The 19497-nt window shown below is 40.7% G+C and overlaps 1 protein-coding gene across 1 annotated transcript in view; it reads right to left on the reverse strand.

Annotated features, from left to right (window-relative positions):
* LOC309719560 (protein unc-13 homolog B-like) overlaps positions 1-19497 on the reverse strand; it is a 189137-nt gene that overhangs the window by 59265 nt on the left and 110375 nt on the right. Inside the window, exons 11-15 of the mRNA XM_082555718.1 lie at positions 10317-10366; positions 9762-9837; positions 2347-2421; positions 593-812; positions 283-510 (exon numbers count right to left, since the gene is read on the reverse strand). Coding sequence (XP_082411844.1) covers positions 283-510; positions 593-812; positions 2347-2421; positions 9762-9837; positions 10317-10366 — 649 coding nt within the window. The remainder of the gene's footprint in view (positions 1-282; positions 511-592; positions 813-2346; positions 2422-9761; positions 9838-10316; positions 10367-19497) is intronic.

Genomic DNA, 19497 nt, shown 5'->3' on the forward strand with positions numbered 1-19497 from the left:
ACTAGAGTGAAAAGAATCTGGGAATTACTTTTCCTGGATGTCTGCAAGAAATTTGCTCCTAACAGGAGTCTGAAAATGTTGGGGAGAGTTTGTGCAAATGTGTTTTTATCTTTCAATAGCTGAAAGTGAGACAAAAGCAGAGGCAGATTAAGGATGCCTTGTAGTGAAATGCGGCATTTGGACTCCAGTTTAAAACTACCGTAAACATTTCAATGGTCTCTGTAGAGAAAACAGGCAACTGTTTAGGTCTTTAACTTCAAATAAGAAGTAACAAGTAAATACCATTGATGGTGATCTTGGCTGACCACTTGGAAGTGCCATCCAGCACACTCTGTTTAATGTTCTTCATGTTCTGGGTGTGGACCATCTTGGAGACGTTGAACACTTTACGGATCTCCTCAAAGATCTCTGGCTTGTTCCTCTCGCGGATTTTCATCCGGTCTTTCATGGCCATGATGATGTGCTGTGTCCGGTCCTCTGCCCCGGTCTTGGAGCTCTTCTCGGCCGCTCCTGAAGGCGATGCAGCGAGTTCACAGGAAGCAATAATAAATATGACAATTCAGCTGTCAGGTAGTTTAATAACTTTACTTACTTTGCAGGCAGTCAGCGTTTAGCAGCTCTTGGCATTTCTCATGCACTTTGACCCCACACTCTGCACAGCGCATTCCCTGCCGGGCGATGCCCCACAGCAGACCCTCGCACTCGTAGCAGTAAGTGGGTGTGGTGGCGGTCCACACTTCAAAATTGTGCGGCGTGGTGCAGGAGATGGGGTAGATGAGAGCCTGCAGGGTCTTCTTGTATACGTGGTTTTTCTGTTGGAGGAAAAAAGAGAGAGAGAGAGGAAGCGATAAAGAGAACGTGCGTCTGAAAGAAGCATAAAAGCGAGGAGTAGGACTGGTTTTTTAAAACATTTCCCAAAGAAAGTAAACGGAGGGAGCAGACAACAGCTTAGAGACTGATATGGAGCAAAAAGGCGAGGATGCATAACAAGGCAAGACAGAGGACGATGAGGTCAGTGACAGAAATGCACAAAAGACTATTCGCACTTAGTAATACATAATTATATAAAAGTATATATTAGCTAGTTGTGTTCACTGTAGTCTGATTTAAGTAAGGTCTGCAGAAGTAATTCAGGAAAGCTGTCAAAATTAACCACAGCGTAATTTTAAGGAAGTATCATTTAAAATTACAGCGAGCTTTGATTATGTACAGCAATTAATTTGATTGAAATTCTACGACTTTTCTCTGACGAACTAAATTCTGATGTTGTAGGAGGAGTGTGGGAGGAGGTGAACAATCTATACAAGACCAGAGGACACCTTGACAAGAAGCCCAGTTTGATTTGGTGAATTTTGTATCGAGGGCAAGTGAGTCATTATTATTGTTAATGCTCTCTTTATTCTTTTCTTTATAATTACCATCGTAGAGATGCTGGTGTAGTGGAGTTACTAATAGAAATGACTGTTTTGTATCAATACTTTCACTTTTATTGATCTGACCTTTTGATTTCACTTTGTGCTTTTCTGTGATTTTATCACCTCTGATTTCCATTTGTCTGCGACTGTTTTTGCCACAGGATGAACCTTTAGGCTTTCTGAATTGGTGAGAAACAAACTTGGAATCGGAATCCAACAAAACAAAGAGTCTGCAACACAATTCATGAAGGTTATAGGAAAAAAGGTGAGAGGCCATCAATACGGTTCAGTCCACCAACACAACCTATGGCCTTAAAACTAAAGTCACTCAGTTATAAGGTGAGCCGGTATTTATTGCATGGTCTATTTTTAGCATTGCACTTGAGCTGCACAAGTCTTCTACACTGTAGGACTCTAGTAAACTGCGTTTCATCCAAATAAGAGGCTCTTAATTTTTCATGTGTAATTATACTCTGAAAAGAAAATCCCAACCTTTGAAACTCCTCCTGTCCTCTGCTGTATCATTTTCTGCCAAATCCAGTGACCTACTTTATGCACTTTAATTATTAATGCTTCTTCTGATATATAATGTAATCACCATCATGACTTGGCACAGGCGAGGCATGGAAAAGAATTGCAGAATGAACTATAATAAAGTATATTGGATCTCCAACAAACAGATTAACAATATGGCTGCAGGATAATGACAGCAGGAAAACAGTTGGAGGGAAAAAAGTGTGAGAAAGTGTGTGTGACTGTTTGTAAAAATAAGTTGAGGTCTGCGTGAGTCCCCATTAGCTGGCATCGAGGTGACAAGTCTCCCTGTAGGTAACTCACACCTTTATTGTGTGTGTGTGTGTGTGTGTGTGTGTGTGTGTGTGTGTGTGTGTGTGTGTGTTGATCTGTATGGCATATGCACTTGGCCACTCACAAGCTCTTCGTCTTTCAGGGAGGTCCGTGTGGCCAGTGTGTGGGCGAGTCCAGCTTTCCTGGACTGTAGCATAGACTAGAAATGAGAGAGAAAACAGAAATCAGGACTTCACAGCCACAGAGAAACACGCAAACAAACACGTTTAAAAGACAAAGACAAAGAAAACTTTCAGCTTTAAAATTCAGGAAATCAATAGTTTGTGTGATGTTGGGCTTTTCTTTGAAAGCAGTGAAAGCTCAGCATCACAAGAACGACACACGCTTTTGTTCTCCTTTTGTCTTTGAGGCACACTGTCTGAAACACACTACTCTCACGTATTGTCTCCTTGAGGACGAACCCTCACGCACGCTCGCACTGCTACAGTTGTGAGGCTCTTTGTAATGAACGATTAGCAGGAATCTTTCAAATTTGCTCGGCAGGTTTGTCGAGGCTGAAGGCAGAGTTTTCAGTGGCACAAAGGTGGTTATGTTTTACCTTCTGAGATGAGCAGATAATATTCACTACGAATATCACGTATGTCATATATGAGGCTGTTAAGTCATAGGTTAGGTTAATTCAGGGGGGCATGGAGTAACTGCCCACAGATTTACATTTTATGATTAAGTGTTTATGGAGGTGCTGAAAACCATTAAGTGTACAAAAAAGATATAAAAATAACAAATGCAGATAGGATCATGTGAGCTGTTGCTCTGCCGGTATCATCACCACACAGTGATGCTCCTTCACAATACAGCGAATCTGCGAAACATTGTTAGATAATTGTCGACACTGCAAGATCTTACTATGAACCCTGAAATGATACAACTATACGTATTTATTCACTGTATTTATGTTCATTACTATTGGCTTACCTTGCTTTTTTACTTTTTTTTGTATTTCTTGGTCACCACAATTTGCTTATCTTCACTAACCTGACCTTTTGGTAAGTTTTGGTTAAAAAAAACAAAAAAACCACACAAGAACAAGTTTTGCAGTTGGTCTTCAGGTTTTTGTTCCACATCTGGAATTTCAGCAAATTGAGCAAAAATATAAAAAATAAGATCAAGTTTAAATTTTAGGCCTCTGTTGTGCGGCTGTAAGAAATAAAAAGAAGCACTAAAGATGCTCTGAGAGAAACATCATATATTAACTTCTCTCGTGTCTCAGTTGGAAATGTTATCGTTATCCTTCACATCTCTCTATGACCTGTTCTTGGCTGGAGTAGGCGGCACTCGATTATTCAAATCATGTGTCAAACGCGGAGCCTTAAGCTGAAAGCTTTGTACAAGAAAACGAAGCTAATATCATTACTGGATTTTGATGAGTCTGCTAACACAAAGGAAGCCCGGTTATGTTGAGCTTGCTTTGTGCTCCGCCCCTCTCTGCATCATTTTCACTCTCAGCATTTCAACATTTATTGAAGTTGTTCTCCTTGCTTCCAGTCTTTGTGCTAAGCTAAGTTAATTTTCTGCTTCTTGTTGGTTTACATTTAATGTGAAACTATAAGAAAGTTATTGACTAAAAAGGAAGTAAATAAAGAGAACACAGGTTAGAAACCACTAAAGCTGAAAAGTGTTTCCATTTCTCATTTGTGTGACGCACCTGAGAATATTCTTCAAATACATGCACAGATTTCTTAATCCTACAGTGACTCCTCTCACAGCAGCTTGCTGTCAGTTATCATCATGTTAAACTGATCAAAGTCATTTATTTGCAGAATGAGTCATTACGAAACTCTTCACTTGAAGAAGCAGTATTTTGATTGAGTGCAATGAAGAGTTTTCTGATTGTTAGTTGCCTGTATTTAGTTTAGCTTCCTTCATTGGAAATTAGTGAGAGGGAAATCAGATCACAGTTACCGAGAGATACTTATTACTCTCTTTTTGTGACATCAAGGGCTAAAATTAATTAATTTACAATGTCAAAAATGGCCCATTATATGGAGTGAGGGTTTTTTGGAGTATAGATTGTATATATACACATTCAAGGTCTTAAACATCTATATCAATAAACCAAACTTTCACTGGTTCTGTCTAACCTAACAAAGGTAATTACGTATCGTAGCTTTAATATTAGCCTGGCATTGGATCACACTGAGCCCTGAATTCGTGCTCATATGAGTGGAATGAGCTGTTTCACATACGTGTCACATTCACTGAAACCAGGAGAACCATCAGTATGATCAGTTTATAATCATGCATGTGAGATAGATATAAGACCTTTTGCTTAGTCACGGTTTTTCTGATGATTAATCACATGCCAGTGCCACAACCTCCTGTTATTTTTCAACTAGTTTGTTGTGTTCGTGTGAACTTATCAGTGAAGTTGTCATGGTCTACGGTGGGTGGCTGGAGTTTCCATTAGGCTCCTGAACTGACCTGGGATCCGCCCCTGGGCAGGGCCAACTCCAGCTCCTGCACACCTGGAGCCTATTGCAGGCTATCAAGCCAGAGGGATTTAAACCACACATCGATGTTCACTCACTGCCAGTTCGTCATCAACCCATGTTGGTAACAGGTCTTGTGTTTCAAATTCTCGCTGTGATTTATCTTACTAACAAAGACTCTTTTGTACTACAGTTGCTGTACCCACCCTGGCTCACTCCACCTCCGGACTCGGGATACCTAGTGATCATTTTGGAAATCCCTCTGTGCCTCACCTGCCTGCCCTCCTGCCATCACACTCCATCTGGAGCCCCGGATCTCAGGTCAGCCTTTCCACGCCACTCAGCCTCCCCTGGATCTTCATCATCCCCCTCTCAAACACTCCAGGTCCCTAACTGCAAGTAAGAATTGCTGCTCTTATACTGGCCACTTCTGAGCTGCCTTCACTACCTGCCTAACTCCTATATCCTCTCCCCTCAGTGTGACTGTTCCCCACTCAGCTCCGTTCCACTTCTCAGGCCTCGTTCCCTCGCCCTAGCCACGTTCCCCTGGGCACGCCACACCAAGGCTCCACGTCTCGTCATTTTCTGTCTTTGCCACGTTTCCCTTTTTTTTCCCCCTTGCACTTAACCGTAATAAACTGTTAAATCATCTACTGTCTCCGCTCTGGGTTTCTGCACCTGAGTCCTATTCAGTACCGGCCATCCGTCGCCGTGACAGAAGTGAGGTTATCGAATTCTCTGAACAGTCATTGCGAGCCCTCTTAAAACACCATCGTCTTTCCTGTTAGAGCTAACTGTTCAATAATTTGCTGTAATGGTCAGTTCTCTGACATAAGCCTCTCTGGCTGAAGTGCATCAGCCTGAAAGGTATTACCAAGCATGCTTAAAGAATTAAACCCTCTCCAGCCGTGACTCACTGGAAAATTTCTTTTTTCTTTCTAAATGCTCAGCTTCTCCTAATCCATTCTGACAGCTAAGCTCATAGAAGTGGATACGATACCACTGGACAGGTAGACAGCCCAAGGTGAAATATCTTTAAAGTGCCAAAAAGAGGTCAGTCGATGCTGGAAAACATAAAAACATGTCCGTGGTCCAGTAGCACAGACTGGAAGCTCCTGTCTGTGAGCAGGGAAGGTTAAAAGAGTATCTAGAATTTATATCTTCATATCTTTTGTAGAAGGATGTCCTAGCAACAGGATGCAACGCAATTATTTTATTCTATGCCAGGGGTGGGCAACTCCAGGCCTCGAGGGCCGGTGTCCTGCAGGTTTTAAATATGTCCTTGATGCATCACAGCTGATTTAAATGGCTAAATTACCTGATCAACATGTCCTGAAGTTCTCCAGGTAATGAACTATTCATTTGATTCAGGTGTGTTGACCCAGGGTGAGATCTAAAACCTGCAGGACACCGGCCCTCGAGGCCTGGAGTTGCCCACCCCTGTCCTAAGCAAACCTAGCCCTAATCTAAATGGAAAGAGATCCATAACTTTAATTTCAATAACACCAGGGTTTAAAAAACAGGACTGGCCATCAAATGTTATTAAAAAAACAAAACACTTTAAAGGTTTTATGAATTTTTAAAGTTATATTTGTCATGGTGAGTGCAGTGTGGCAGGCAGGATGAAGGGCCCAATTGCAGGACTCGGAAACAGAAAGTTAAACTTAGGGCGTAGCTAACGCTACATAAAAATTAACTTAACAAAAGCTAACTATAATGTCAAACACAAAAACTAGAAACTAAACTGTACACTGGAGACTAAACTGGGAAACACGAGCTAGGGAATTCTCGGAACACGAAGGGAGCAAACACAGCACGGAGTGAGTGTAGCTTAACAACGCCACAACGACCAGGAGAAGACTGAGGACTAAAACACACATCGGAGAACTCAGAGAACGGGAAACAGGAGGGAAACACAACTGCAACTAATTAGGCAGGACGTGACAAGAGAAGGAAAAGTAAACATGCTAACAAAGCACACGAGACTATCAAAGTAAAAGCGGAAATACGGCACGCTGCAGCTCAGTCCACATAACATCACAATTAGCCAGAACCAGAAGTCCACTACATCTAGTCAATACGCATCCCACTGTATCTATGTGTGCCTGTTTCCTGGTTTGGCTGCATTACTCTTTGGCTGGACACCATGTTGCTCCTAAAAAGCTCTCTGCTGTAAGTGTGCTTTGCATTGTAAAAATAGCAGCAATTTTGTAATTATCTTATTTCTATTTATCTGAAACTTTTACTCTTTACAGGTAACATCACAAACCACTGTCTGTTCATATTTTTACTCTTCTTTCCGAGTTTCTGCAGTTTCATCCTCAAACTACTTTAGCTCCATCTGAAAAGTTTCTTGTTCATCCGTGGGCATCATCTCCTGTCTGGGAAACTTACTCTTTATGATTGATGAATTGACAAAGCTCGATGAAGTTAGATGAGCTTGTTCAAGAATCTTTATATCCCTTCAAACCTGATCTGTCACATCAGCCATTGAAAGAGTGACCTTCACCCTGGAGCATCACTTTAAATCAAAGGAGACGAGTTTCTTTAATCAAACAAGTCTCAGGGACTGAATATTCACAGCTGCAGCCAATGGATCTACGTCTGAGCCTCTCCAAAGTACTCAGCTGAAGACTGAGGGGAGAAAGCCACTACTTACCTTAACATTTATTAGCGTTTTTGTAGAGTAGTGGATGTGTTATGTAAAAAAAATGGAGCGGTTTAATTGAAAACACAAATCCCCCTCAAAAAAAGGCCAATCTGAAAATATTCACACAAAGTTTTGTCAGCTTATTTTGAAATAAACGGATTTATATTTGACTCGTATGTGCTGCATGTGTGTGCACGCTCACACTGAATGTATGAAAACCCACAAAAGAAAAACTCGCACTGAGCAGATCAAAATGCTTTGCTACAAAGCAGAGTTTGAAACAAAGCGCCTCAAACAAATAATAAAGTAGAGCAGCTGAAATCTCTGGTGTTTTACTCACCATAGCCTGAGGGCCGACAAAGGCAGGGAGACATGTGCAAAGAAAGAAAACAAGAAGAAAGAAAAGGTTAGAGACAAAACAAACAGGTTCCCCTCTGAGAGGACCAGCAGCTTTTACCCTGAAACCAACAATTCACTGCTTGCAAACAAACTACTACCCAGCGATCGCTGCTGTACAGTGCTATTTCAAGCATGTACCTGCAAATTATCAATCTTTAAGAATCAAATCAGGTGATTGTAGTACGTACAACTCTTGCATCAGTTTTTTTTAATTGCCACTTTAGAACCTGAAGGCCTTTAATAGGTCATTACAGCTGAAATCCATAAGTAAAGTTATGGCAAAACATCTCGTGCACCACAGTCACAAAGAGAAACAAAAACTATGCACTAGACAAAACAACACATTGGAAAATCCCCGTAATACATATTTGTGCAATGGGTACATGAAAAAAAACAAGCAAATGAGAGCAACGGTTGCTTTGGTGACCATCGTCAGGCCAACAGTGTGTACTCCACCAAAGCTCAGCATTGAAGCTCATGAATCTGAAAAGGGGGACTATTATGCTTTTATTTATTTTCTGACTTGTATGTATTGGTACTGCACAGGTTAGTAAACCCTGTGAACCAAAAGCTGAACCTTCAGACTTCTGTGAACGGATTCAGCTTTTTTTACCTTACACGATAACTTTGAGACGCACTTTTGGCTGTGAGCACAGAAGCCCCACCCTTCCTTTGCTGATCCTCTGCTGCTCAAACCTTTAGTTTATGGTAGCAGCCAATAAGAAGAAAGTTAGCTTAAAAGGGGAGGAGCTTAAACAGGAAATGAACATACTAAGTCCCCTATGATCTATACTGCCTTAGCTTTATTTCGGATATTTATCAGCAGTTTCTTTAACCCAAACGTTTCAACTGAGTGATAAGGAATGGAAGCTGCAGATATTCATTTATTTCACACTGCTGTTTTGGTGCATACGGTAAAAATACTGTTAACTAACCAATAATAAAACCTCCCGTTCTTAAAATTCATAGACTTAATTGATATGTCGACACACCTTTTGCTTCAACAGTTTCAACTCTCCTGGGAAAGCATCTCTCAAGGATTAGGAGTGTTTATGGGAATTTTAGGCCAAACTCCCAGAAGCACATTTAAAGGTCAGACACTGATGTTGGATTAGAAGGCCTGGCTTGCAGTCAAAGGTGTTCTACTGGGCTTAGGTCAGGACTCCATGCAGACCAGTCAAGTTCTTCCACCCCACAATCTCTCATCCATGTCTTTATGGACCTTGCTTTGCGCACTGGTGCACAGTCATGTTGGAACAGGAAGGGTCCATCCCCAAACCGTTCCCAATATGTTGAGAGCATGAAATTGTCCAAAATGAAAGAGTTCCTTTCACTGGAACTAAAGGGTGGAAAACAGCCCCACACCATAATCCCCTCTCCACCAAACTTTACACTCGGCACAATGAGTTGCTGTGATCCCAGTCACTTTCACTTTGTCATAATACCCCAAACAGCTGACTGTGGAATATTTAACAGATTGGAAATTTCACTACACTGCTGGAATTCCCTGAGCTCCTGGGAGCGACTCACTCTTGCATGTCCAGCTGCTTTATCTTATACACCTGTGGCCGTGGAAGTGATTGCATCACCTGAATTCAATGATTTGGATGGGTCAGTGAAGACGTTTGAGAATATAGTTATATAGCTAGACCTTCACTTTGCCAATAATTAGAAATGCAAAATAATTTTAGATATAATCAAATATGAAACTCATGCTAGCTGGGAAAACTTAATTAAGCGAGTTGTTCATTATTCACAGCAGTGACACTTGACTCCATCATTGTAGTTAAATGATAAACCTGTTTTATTGCTCTCATGTGGGAGATTGTTTAGCTCGCTTAGTCACGATTGACTGACATTTTCAAACTGGTACATCTGCATATTCAAATACAAGTCAGTATGAAAGGTGGCTGTCTTTAATTTCAATTAGCTGATCAAGTTTAGGGTCAGAAAGGGTCAAAATTAAAATGTCACAAGGAAAATGATTGAGTGTTTGCTTACCAGCTCACTAACGAGGGGAATGGGCCTTCTCTTGCGGAGATCTGGCATGCTGTCAATGCCAAACGGTGTGTTCCCCCTGTACACAACAATCGAATGTGGAAATGTATTGATCGGTTTTTAAATAAGGAAAACAGTACAGCATACCTTCAGTTCACGGCCTTAGTCGTTTGCAGATTTTTCTTTAGAGCCTAACTACCCACAAAAACCACAAATATCCTCCGCAATTTTTTGGGAGGAATTTGTAGCTTGTGATGGCGAAATACCCCTGTGCTCAGAGGCGGAGACTTGTGAGTAGCCAATCTGAGGGCGTTCTATATCTCTGCTGATTGCATCTCCAGCATTCTCGTATCATAGCAGTCTTCTTAAAGCCCAAATTAAGGGTTTAAACTATAATAACAGGAATTTATATGCATTTTATGACCACACCCAAAATTCACAGTTTTTCACTATTCACGGGTGCTCTAGCAACGTGACACCTGCAAATTTCTAGGGTCGACTGTATCATACTAACTCGCTTGAACGAACACACACACACATCAGAAGACCTTTACTGACCCTGGCTTGGCCCACGGGTGCTTGCTGAGGTCACCATCTTGATCTCGGCTCTGAAAAAGAATGTCATAGGTCAGGCGTTCAGCTACTGGGTCTGGCTTTACTGGATTCATAACAGTGGTGCATGCACATGCACAAGCATGAGCTATAGAGGAAAGTGAAAAGGAAATAACAAGACAGAAGCACAGGGACTCAAATGTGTTGGTTGAGTTTCAGTACCGCATGCCAAACAGGACTCTGCGATCAACTGAATTGTCGTCATGCATATATGAGCCTCATTAATGTGGTTTCCCCTTGTACAGTAAACACAAATAACATGTGCTCCCAGAAAACACAAACCACATATTTACCATTTTTTTGTTTTTTCTTCTAACAGGTATTAAAGGAAATACCACAGTGACTAACACGTTTCAATCTTTTATGTCCTAATCAGTGCGGGCATTATTGCATATACATAACTACATATAACTGAACATCTAAGTGATATAAATGCAAAAGGAAAATTAAATATAGACACAAGCATGATGGAAATGTATAAATACAACAGAAATATAATTATAGAAAGAACAGTTTCTTTAAAAATACTGCGTTTATAATTTTAATGGGGGAGAAACCACAAAATAAGTAACCTGATCTCCATCTTGACTTCCATCTGTAACACAGCACAGAAGAAAAAAGAAAAACAAATGGAAAACAGTCACAGACTAGTTTGTGAAATAACATGCCACACCCTGGATTACTCATTTTGTTGTTAATTCCTGAGTAATGCTAAAAGCGGCACAGTTGCTGAGCTATCAGATAGATGAGGTCTGAGGTCATAAATGTTTCATTAACATGTATAATTTATCATGAAAATGACTCCTAATATTTCGCTTCTCCTTCCTCTTTAATGTGAGGCTAGCTTTCCAAGGAGATAATTAATGTTTTCTAATTCAGCAAATGGCCACTGCCTTAGAGGAGTAAGGGACTCTTGAGTGGCAGGTGATACATTACTCTCAAGGGACAAGAAAAGTGTAGCGGCAGCAGAAAACATTTGGTACGGTAAATACCCAACGGAACCGTTTGGTACTGGGGCTTATTCATAACCTCTGGGTGAGGGTATTTAAAGAGGACACCGGTGGTTAAGCTTTCATCAACGAAAACGATGCACTGCAGCCAGGACAGATCAAAGAGTTTCAGTAACGGGAAGAGGCTTTGATGACAGGAAGCTGGGAAGGAAAAGTTTTCCTGTTTGTTCTTCTAGAAACACTTGTGTTGACAAAAAAGTTAAATGATGACTCAGTTACCATTTATAGACATCTGAATGAATTAAAATACCCATTCTCCTTTACTGAGAAGATGAAGTGTGTTCATATCGCTCTTCATTTGAAACATTTTAATGGTTCATCTACTCTAATCACAAAAAAAGCAAAAAAAAAAAACCCAAATTAAATTAATCAGATATTTTTATCCAGTCCTGACTCAAAGAGTTAAATTAACTGAATCAGTTTGATCAATTAAATTCTATGTTTTTGCTCAATTCTTCGTTAACACAACACATCTCAGAGTGGAATACAGCTTAATAAATCCAATATTCTCCGGTTAATGACCAGTATTGGCTGTTGAAACATTACCAGCATTGATACTGAAAAAGTTGTACAACCAAATAAAATTCATACAATAAAACAACAGATGAGCCCAACATTAAATGTCATGTAATGACTACCTTGCTCAAACTCATCCTGAGAGAAGGTGGACACACTGGCAAGGCTGCGCCTGGTCTCTCTCTTCTCACGAAGAATCTGCTGAAAGCTCCTCAGACACTTTAGCCTGCGCTCATCCATCTGGCTGATCTCTGTGGATAGCTCTGCTGCTTCTCCTTCTGATTTGTCCTCAGAAACTATAGGGGCGTCCATGCTAGTTTGTTGTGGTAGTGGGACATCAGTTTGCCCTTGCTCTTCCACGGCTGCAGGTTCGTCAGCCAAAACCAAGGCCGACAGTGAATCCGCAGTGGTACATTGCGAAAGCTGAGCTTCTTTAAGGCTCACATCTGCAAGAGTTTCTGCATGTTTTTCTGTAAGGCCATCAGGTTGAGGCAGTTTTGCAGCACTACTGCAAATCATGTCAGGGCAGACTGGGAGTTCCTCAGGACACGGTGGGACAATGTCAGAAAAAGGGTGTTGGTAAGTTTCTGTACACTCCAATGTAAGGCTGTTGATGGCTTCTTTAAGCATAGGCTCCACATAGAAAGTATCTAATGTATCTACAGTGCTGGTTATGCTTTCCCTAAAAGCAATATCATCACCACCAACCACATCACCTTTTTGGGTTATATCAGATGTTTGAACCAATTGTGTCTCATAGCAAAAAGGTTTTGAAGGCAACTGAGTTGTAGGCAGCTCTGAAGGCATTGATATTTCAAAGTCTGTTTCTTCTTCAGGATTCACAGCTCCAGGTGCTTCAAGTTTGCGCAACGCTCCCCGCAAGGCAGAGCTAAAATCAAGTACTGCTCTACCTATGCGTTTGACGTTGAAACCCCCAGCTTGGGGATCTGCATTGCCAGGGTGAGAGAATTGATTTCCTAAGCTTTGGTTACTGACGTCAGTCACGCAGGATGGCTCAGTCCACGTCATTGCTGTAGACTCGTCATATGCTAAATACGTTTCAACTTGACAAGTTGTTGTAAAGCTCAGATCAGCTGAATGCCTAAAGTCTGATTCCTCTGCTTCAGCATCATGCCCATCAACTGAGTGGTAACCAGAACTCTGCGGGTAGGACAAATCAGCAGCACATTCATATGCTACAGTGGAGTTTTCACTGGGATCTGCCGATCCATGAATCCCAGACTGGTTCTGAGGCCGCCTCCTTCGCGGCTGCCATTCCTCTCTGCTAGAACTGCTGGCAGGTGAGTTGTAATGCTTTCCAGAGTGTATAGAGAGATGTTCTGAGCTTGCATTAGAACACTGCCCAGATGTACCATATCCCGTCGCACCACTGTATTGTTCCCAGCTCCCAGCTCCTTCACAGCAAAGAGGGCTCACACCTTCATGCTCCCTTATGTAAGCTGTTTCCCTATGCCACACGGATTCCATAGGTCCACTGTGTGTTGGTACAGCATTAGTCCAATGTTCCTCCCCATCACGAGTCCTCTCTTGCTTTCTTCCATGACTAGATGATGGTCTTTCTATGTCTGATTCAGATTTGGAACTATGACCAGAAGACAAAGAGCTGGTGCTCAGGCAGTCTTGACCATCCTGCCTGTCAAGGTAGCCAAAGCTGAGTTTTCTTGCTATAGCGCCTACTGGGATATCAGAGCTATGCTCAGAGGTATCCTCTGGTTCCTCTGGTTCCTCTAGTTCCCGATGATCCACTGATTCAGCGATTGGGGAAACTGTTGAGTCTTCTGGCTGGGATAGCAGTAATTCTCTATGTATGCTATGGCGCTCATTGCATGCTTGAGGGAAACAATTTGACTCTGACTTTGGCACTGCACTACCTAAACTGCCATAAGCACTCGCAGGCCTCCTGCGGCAGGATGGACCATCTTTGCACCCTACCCCTGACCAAGTACCTGCATGGGCTCCAGGCTTGTTGCTAGAACGAATGCCCTCAATCTCCAACAGAACAGCATCTACACACGATGATACTTCCTCAACTGACCCTCGAACTGAGGTCAGGTAATCCCTGAGGTCGGAGATTTCCTCCTGGATCTTGTTGATCCCCCTCAGCTCTTTTAGAATGTGCTCGATGATGGCACTTGACTCCTCCTCTTTATCTTCATCCTCTTCTAGCAGTGTACCAGGGAGAGGTCTGTTAAAATTGTAGTCAACACAGTCACCAGTAGAATAAGGTCTCTTTGGCCGAATACGGGGTGAGGCAAAATTCCTTCCTGCTGTTGATACGAACTTCTTGCCATTCACGTCTGGACCAACTGGAGCATAGTGTAGGGGTGGCCGTAATTGCTCCGGAGCATCCCGAAGTCCTTCTTCGAAGGAGATTCGTTTAATATTTGCTGGTGATCTACATCTTTTATGCTGCAAAGTGCAGGGTATTCTTATACACCCCTCTCTGTTCAGTTCCACCTCTCCTACACATGGTGGCCCAGATGCTACACCATGCGTTTTAGTGTTTGAAACTGTGGGGGAATATGCTTCTGCCCTTGGGCTAACCTTTGGGTATATGCTCCTGCGCTCCTTTCTGCTCTCATGTGTTTCTCTCGCCTCGTCTTCCTCAATACCTGAATAATAGAGGTGGGAATCTGGGACATGGTGGTCTGCAGATCCTTGCAATAAACGATGTATTTTGCCCCGAATAACTAGTGCTACCCTTGGGTTTGGAGCCCTCTTCTTAGGTGGGTGAACTTTTGACTTTGCGCCTCCTTTAGGGGAAACACCTGCTCCATGTTGTCCATTGAAACGATTCTTGGAGAACATATTCTAAAGAGAGCAGTCTGTCCTTATCTAGTTCCCCACATTGTCAGTGGGAGATGTGTATATATGATGTATCATAGTTCATTAATAAAGCCTGTCAGAAGCTTATCCAGCCCAGCCACTCAAAGTCAGTGGCCCATGGCTAAAATGGGAAGACAAAAAATAAAATGTGTAAAGATTAAAAATACTCTGTCATCATTAGATAAGCAAAGATGTCACAAGTTAATCAACCTGTACTCTTTAAAAAAAGGCGCATGCACACTAATTCATGCACAAAAAAAGCAATGCTCCCAACACATTTCCTCTCCTTGCTCTCCATGAGCTTTAAAACTTGTCCTCGCTGTACTGGAACGATGAGGTTAAATCAACCCTTCAGAAAACAATTGTTATGTCAGAACAGCCTGACCGGGTCAGATCAATCTGAAACACAAATTTCCAGCTCTGAACATCAGAAACTAATTACATTTGCTATTTATCAAACATTTATATGTTCAAATTAATACGATTAATTTGATTATTTCTTTCGTAAATGTTACAAGAATATCTGAAAAATGAGAATGGCATGAACTTCAATTAGGAAAGATTATAACGTAGTGCTGTAAGTTCCAGCTCATTTAAAATCCTTCCAGCTTCAAGCACTTGCACCAAATATAATAACGAAATGGTTACTATTTAAAATTGCAAAGCTCCTGGAACAGACAGACCACGTTGTTGCAATGCAATGTATGATAACTGCTCTTTCCTAATCCACTGCATTCACTACAACTTGACATTACTCAGTGACTGACGACTAAAGGAGAATGTCAAAACACAGCTTGTGTCTTTCAAAGACGCACATTCAGCAGCAGACTGACATATGTTGTAAAATTAACAAAGCCTTCTGTTCAATATTCAGGTAACTCAAAAAGTACATTTCAAAATAATGGACAAAGTTGTTCGACCTCTGAGATTTCTACATGTTTAATCTTTTTTCAGTTGTTGGTGAGAAAATATTGAACAGAAGAGGACTGAACAGCATTGGGACTCTTTGGTTTGTGGCCAGATTTTGGCCTATCACCCTCAAACTACAGACTTAATCAGATTCACTGACTGTCCTACAGCGAGCACTTCACACTGATCGCAATTACAGCAAATGAAAGTGTCAACTGCAAAAATCACATATGAACCCAGTTCCACTACATCAACAAACACACTCACGTGGATATAAAAAGATGAGCCGTTGTTTAAAAGCTTTCAAAATGGAAGCTTGTGCTTTTTTTTCCTTATAATTGATCAAATCCTAAATGCTGAAATCTAAAAATAAATATCATTATTCATGAAAACAGACCAAGCACATGATGGTTGTTGCTTTTACACGTGATGAATGTTACAGACAGGCTATATAGGATTACAGGGTAATTACTTGATATTTCAAAAAGGGGAAACTATAAGTCAGCCAGCTAACAGGAAAAATGAAGATTTATTTTAGAAGCTTTAACGCAATCTAAATGTTCTTTTGACCGTTTTAGAGATAATCCTTAATATCTTTTTATTGCAGAACCAACAATGAATTCTTATGAATAAACGTCTAGCAAGGACGAAAGAGCACATGAACACAAGTGCCCAATAAAAACATATTATTGTTTAGGCAGTATGAAAATTCCTATAATGACAGAGGAAGCATTAAAGCCTAATTAAAGGTCATTAGAGAAGGATAAATGAGGACAGACATGGAAAATTTCAGATTCAGTAAAAGTGCCTCTCTCACAGCAGAGACACCCTGTTTTCTGCAGCTTGATTTAGAAACTGACACAACTGACTGACACTCATTCTTAGGTTGGGCTTTGCTGAGCTTACAAAAAGCTGGGAATATTCTCAAATGAGCACCACACTAAAATAACAAAACCAAACAAAATGAGAAAGTCCAGTAAAAACCGGTCTTTTTTGCCATGGTTTAAATAAATATATAGATTGATGAACTTTTGCTGAGTATACCACATTATCATAAACAGTCAATTTGCTATTTTATTTAAACATTTAATCAATTAATCCCTCCACCTCTTAGAAAACAGTGACAACTATCCATCACAAATTGACGGGTCCTGTTTTGGTCTACCAACAATCCATACGGCTGGCAAACCAACTCTTACGCAAGTGAAAGAAAAGCACCAACAAACAGGATAACAAACTGCATGAACTACCTAATTACTCCATTATACTATATAATTAGAACAATAAATATTAGCTACTCACAAACAGCTTTTTTGAAACTTGTACATGAATTATTCTTTGTTTTGATGTTTACTCCTCTGTAAACATTTTATTTACACGATGACAATGAGGAATAAAGTCAGTGACAACCTTTACTAAAACACTATGGCCATTTTCAGAGTGAAAAATCAAGCAAACAGATTTTATTAAACCAATGTGAAAACACCGAGCACTGTTTCAGGCATGATTATAAAAGCTAGACCCTGAGATTTGTCCTGGCTGTAGAAAATATCTGCTACCGCTGAGCTCAGACAAACCCAGAAGAATCAGAACAGAACAATTGTTTCCCCTTATTCCTGCATGTCACCGAGCTTAGGTCTACTAAAAGAAACATGGAACAAAGATGAAGGATTCCTAATGTCTTTTAAACATACGGAAGAAGCTCTAACAGCTATGCTATGCACACTCAGTTTTAAAAACGGGGAAGAATAGAGGAAAACACATAGCAACCAAAACATAAATCATTCCCCTGGCAGTGTTTCCTTAATCTGCTTTTTACAAAACACAGACAGAACCATCTTGTTATTTTGTAACATTTCTGTAACGTATCATAGTTTTTAAGGCCAAGCCTTACTTTGCTTGAAAAAAACAAACATGTAGTGTCGTGGGGACTTGAAGGATTGGCAAATATGTAATCCACAAGGAAATATTTGAGTCTGTGATTTGAAAAAAAAATAAGAGAGAGAAAGAAGCTCCTACAACTCCAAATAAGACTTTTCAGTAAAAGGCACCTGTTCTTCAAGCTTAAAATGACAATGTTTGCACAACGAATTGGAGACGACAAAGAAAATGTTTTGTGCAACTCCAATTAAACGATTATACATTGTTTTCATGAACTCATTTTGTAACCTGGATCATTTTTGAATGAATTTCTGTAACAGTAACTTTTGTTGCCATTTGAATTTAATTCAAATGCCAAAAAAAGCATCTGATATGTGCTCTAACTAGCTTCTTCTCCTTGGCGACAGCAGCTGAGACTCACGAATATATCACTAAGAAGGCAGAAAAATAATATAAAGTTCAAATAATGAAACATTTCTATGGCAGAATCACTGTTTTCACGCTGGTTGTTTCTTTTCCCCCCCTGGAGCCTGGAGGAGAGCAGCTGGCTGATGGCAGGTTAGAAAGTCCCATCATCCCCATCCAGCCATACTGATTAGTGAGCTGCAGGGAGGATGGGAGGAAGCTCTGGGCATGTCAAGACTCCAAGTTTTGGTTTTCTTTGGGGTGACTCATTCATTCTCAAAGCCCTTATTATCAAAAGCTACCATTTGGATATAATTACAAAGATCCTTTATATAATTTAGTTTATTTTCCTTGCGACATCTTCCTGCTCATCCTTACTTCTGTCTTTCTATTGGCTATGCTCCTCTTGCTTTTGCTCGGTGTCATTTCACATTGGACTCGACCCAAAGGAGAAACTCACGCTTGAGCCAAGGGGGAGATTTTCTGAGTGTCTGCTTCAGTGCCAGCAAATGACAAGGATTACTTTGGAGATTTACCTGTTCCTGTCTGCTGAATGATCCTGCAGCATCCATTCATGTCACAGCACAAGTGGAAGAATGAGATGTCAAATTCCAAAATATTTATTTTTACCTTGCTGCAATGACCACTTAAAAATATTAAATATATTTAAATATAGTATAAATACTTGTATTAGCAATTTACAACAAAACTAATCTATTATTATTCCTTTAATGACAGGCAGAAACAGCACCTCATAATGGTAAATGCATTATGACATCTCAGACTTGCCAATATCTAGTGTGTTTCTGCTCCAGAGTAGAATCTTGTTACCTTGCTGTCACTTCCAAGTGCATTTCAGTTTTATGATTTGATGCATTTGGGAGTAAAACTGGGGTAATATAAAAACTGAAAAAAGAGGAACAAAGTTTGGAGCAAGTTGTGATTTGGCTTCCAAGAGAATTGGCCTTCTTCCTTAAATCTTTTAGGACTGTAGTGTGTCCACAGGCCGTGGTCAGCGCAGCCATCTAAGGACAGCATAGAGGTTTGGTAACAGCTACCGATGAAGGGTTCTGGGTTTCCATGTTGGATTTAGTGGGTCAATGTCTACAGACAAAAGGGAATTTGCAAACAAAAGTTGTGAACATACTGTAAGCACAAGCTTAATTGGACAAAGATTTAGTTACATAGTTGCTTCTTAACTAAAGTATGATTTAACAATTCTAAGCTATTCACCCATCTTACCAACAAAATAGGCCATGTGTCCTTTCTGATGCCACAGCCTAAAGTTTATTAGTAAAAGGGAGGCCTATTAGAGCTGCTGGAATCAAAATGGAAAGATTTGACATACATTGCATCTCTGCTGGCTTCCAAATAATTGGACGCCAGTGTAGCGATGCAAAGACAGGTGAAAGCTGGTGACTTTGGAGATATTTATTGCGCCAGTAAACAGAGTATTACAGGAGTCACAATCTGAAGTAATGAGTACAAGAGTGATACCTCACCGAGTCAGGGAACCAAACTAAAGAAAAAATGTCTTATAATTAGAGAAGCTACATTTA

The sequence above is a fragment of the Aulonocara stuartgranti genome (assembly GCF_965226115.1).
Source record: "Aulonocara stuartgranti genome assembly, chromosome: 12".
NCBI classification, from domain to species: Eukaryota; Metazoa; Chordata; class Actinopteri; order Cichliformes; family Cichlidae; genus Aulonocara; species Aulonocara stuartgranti.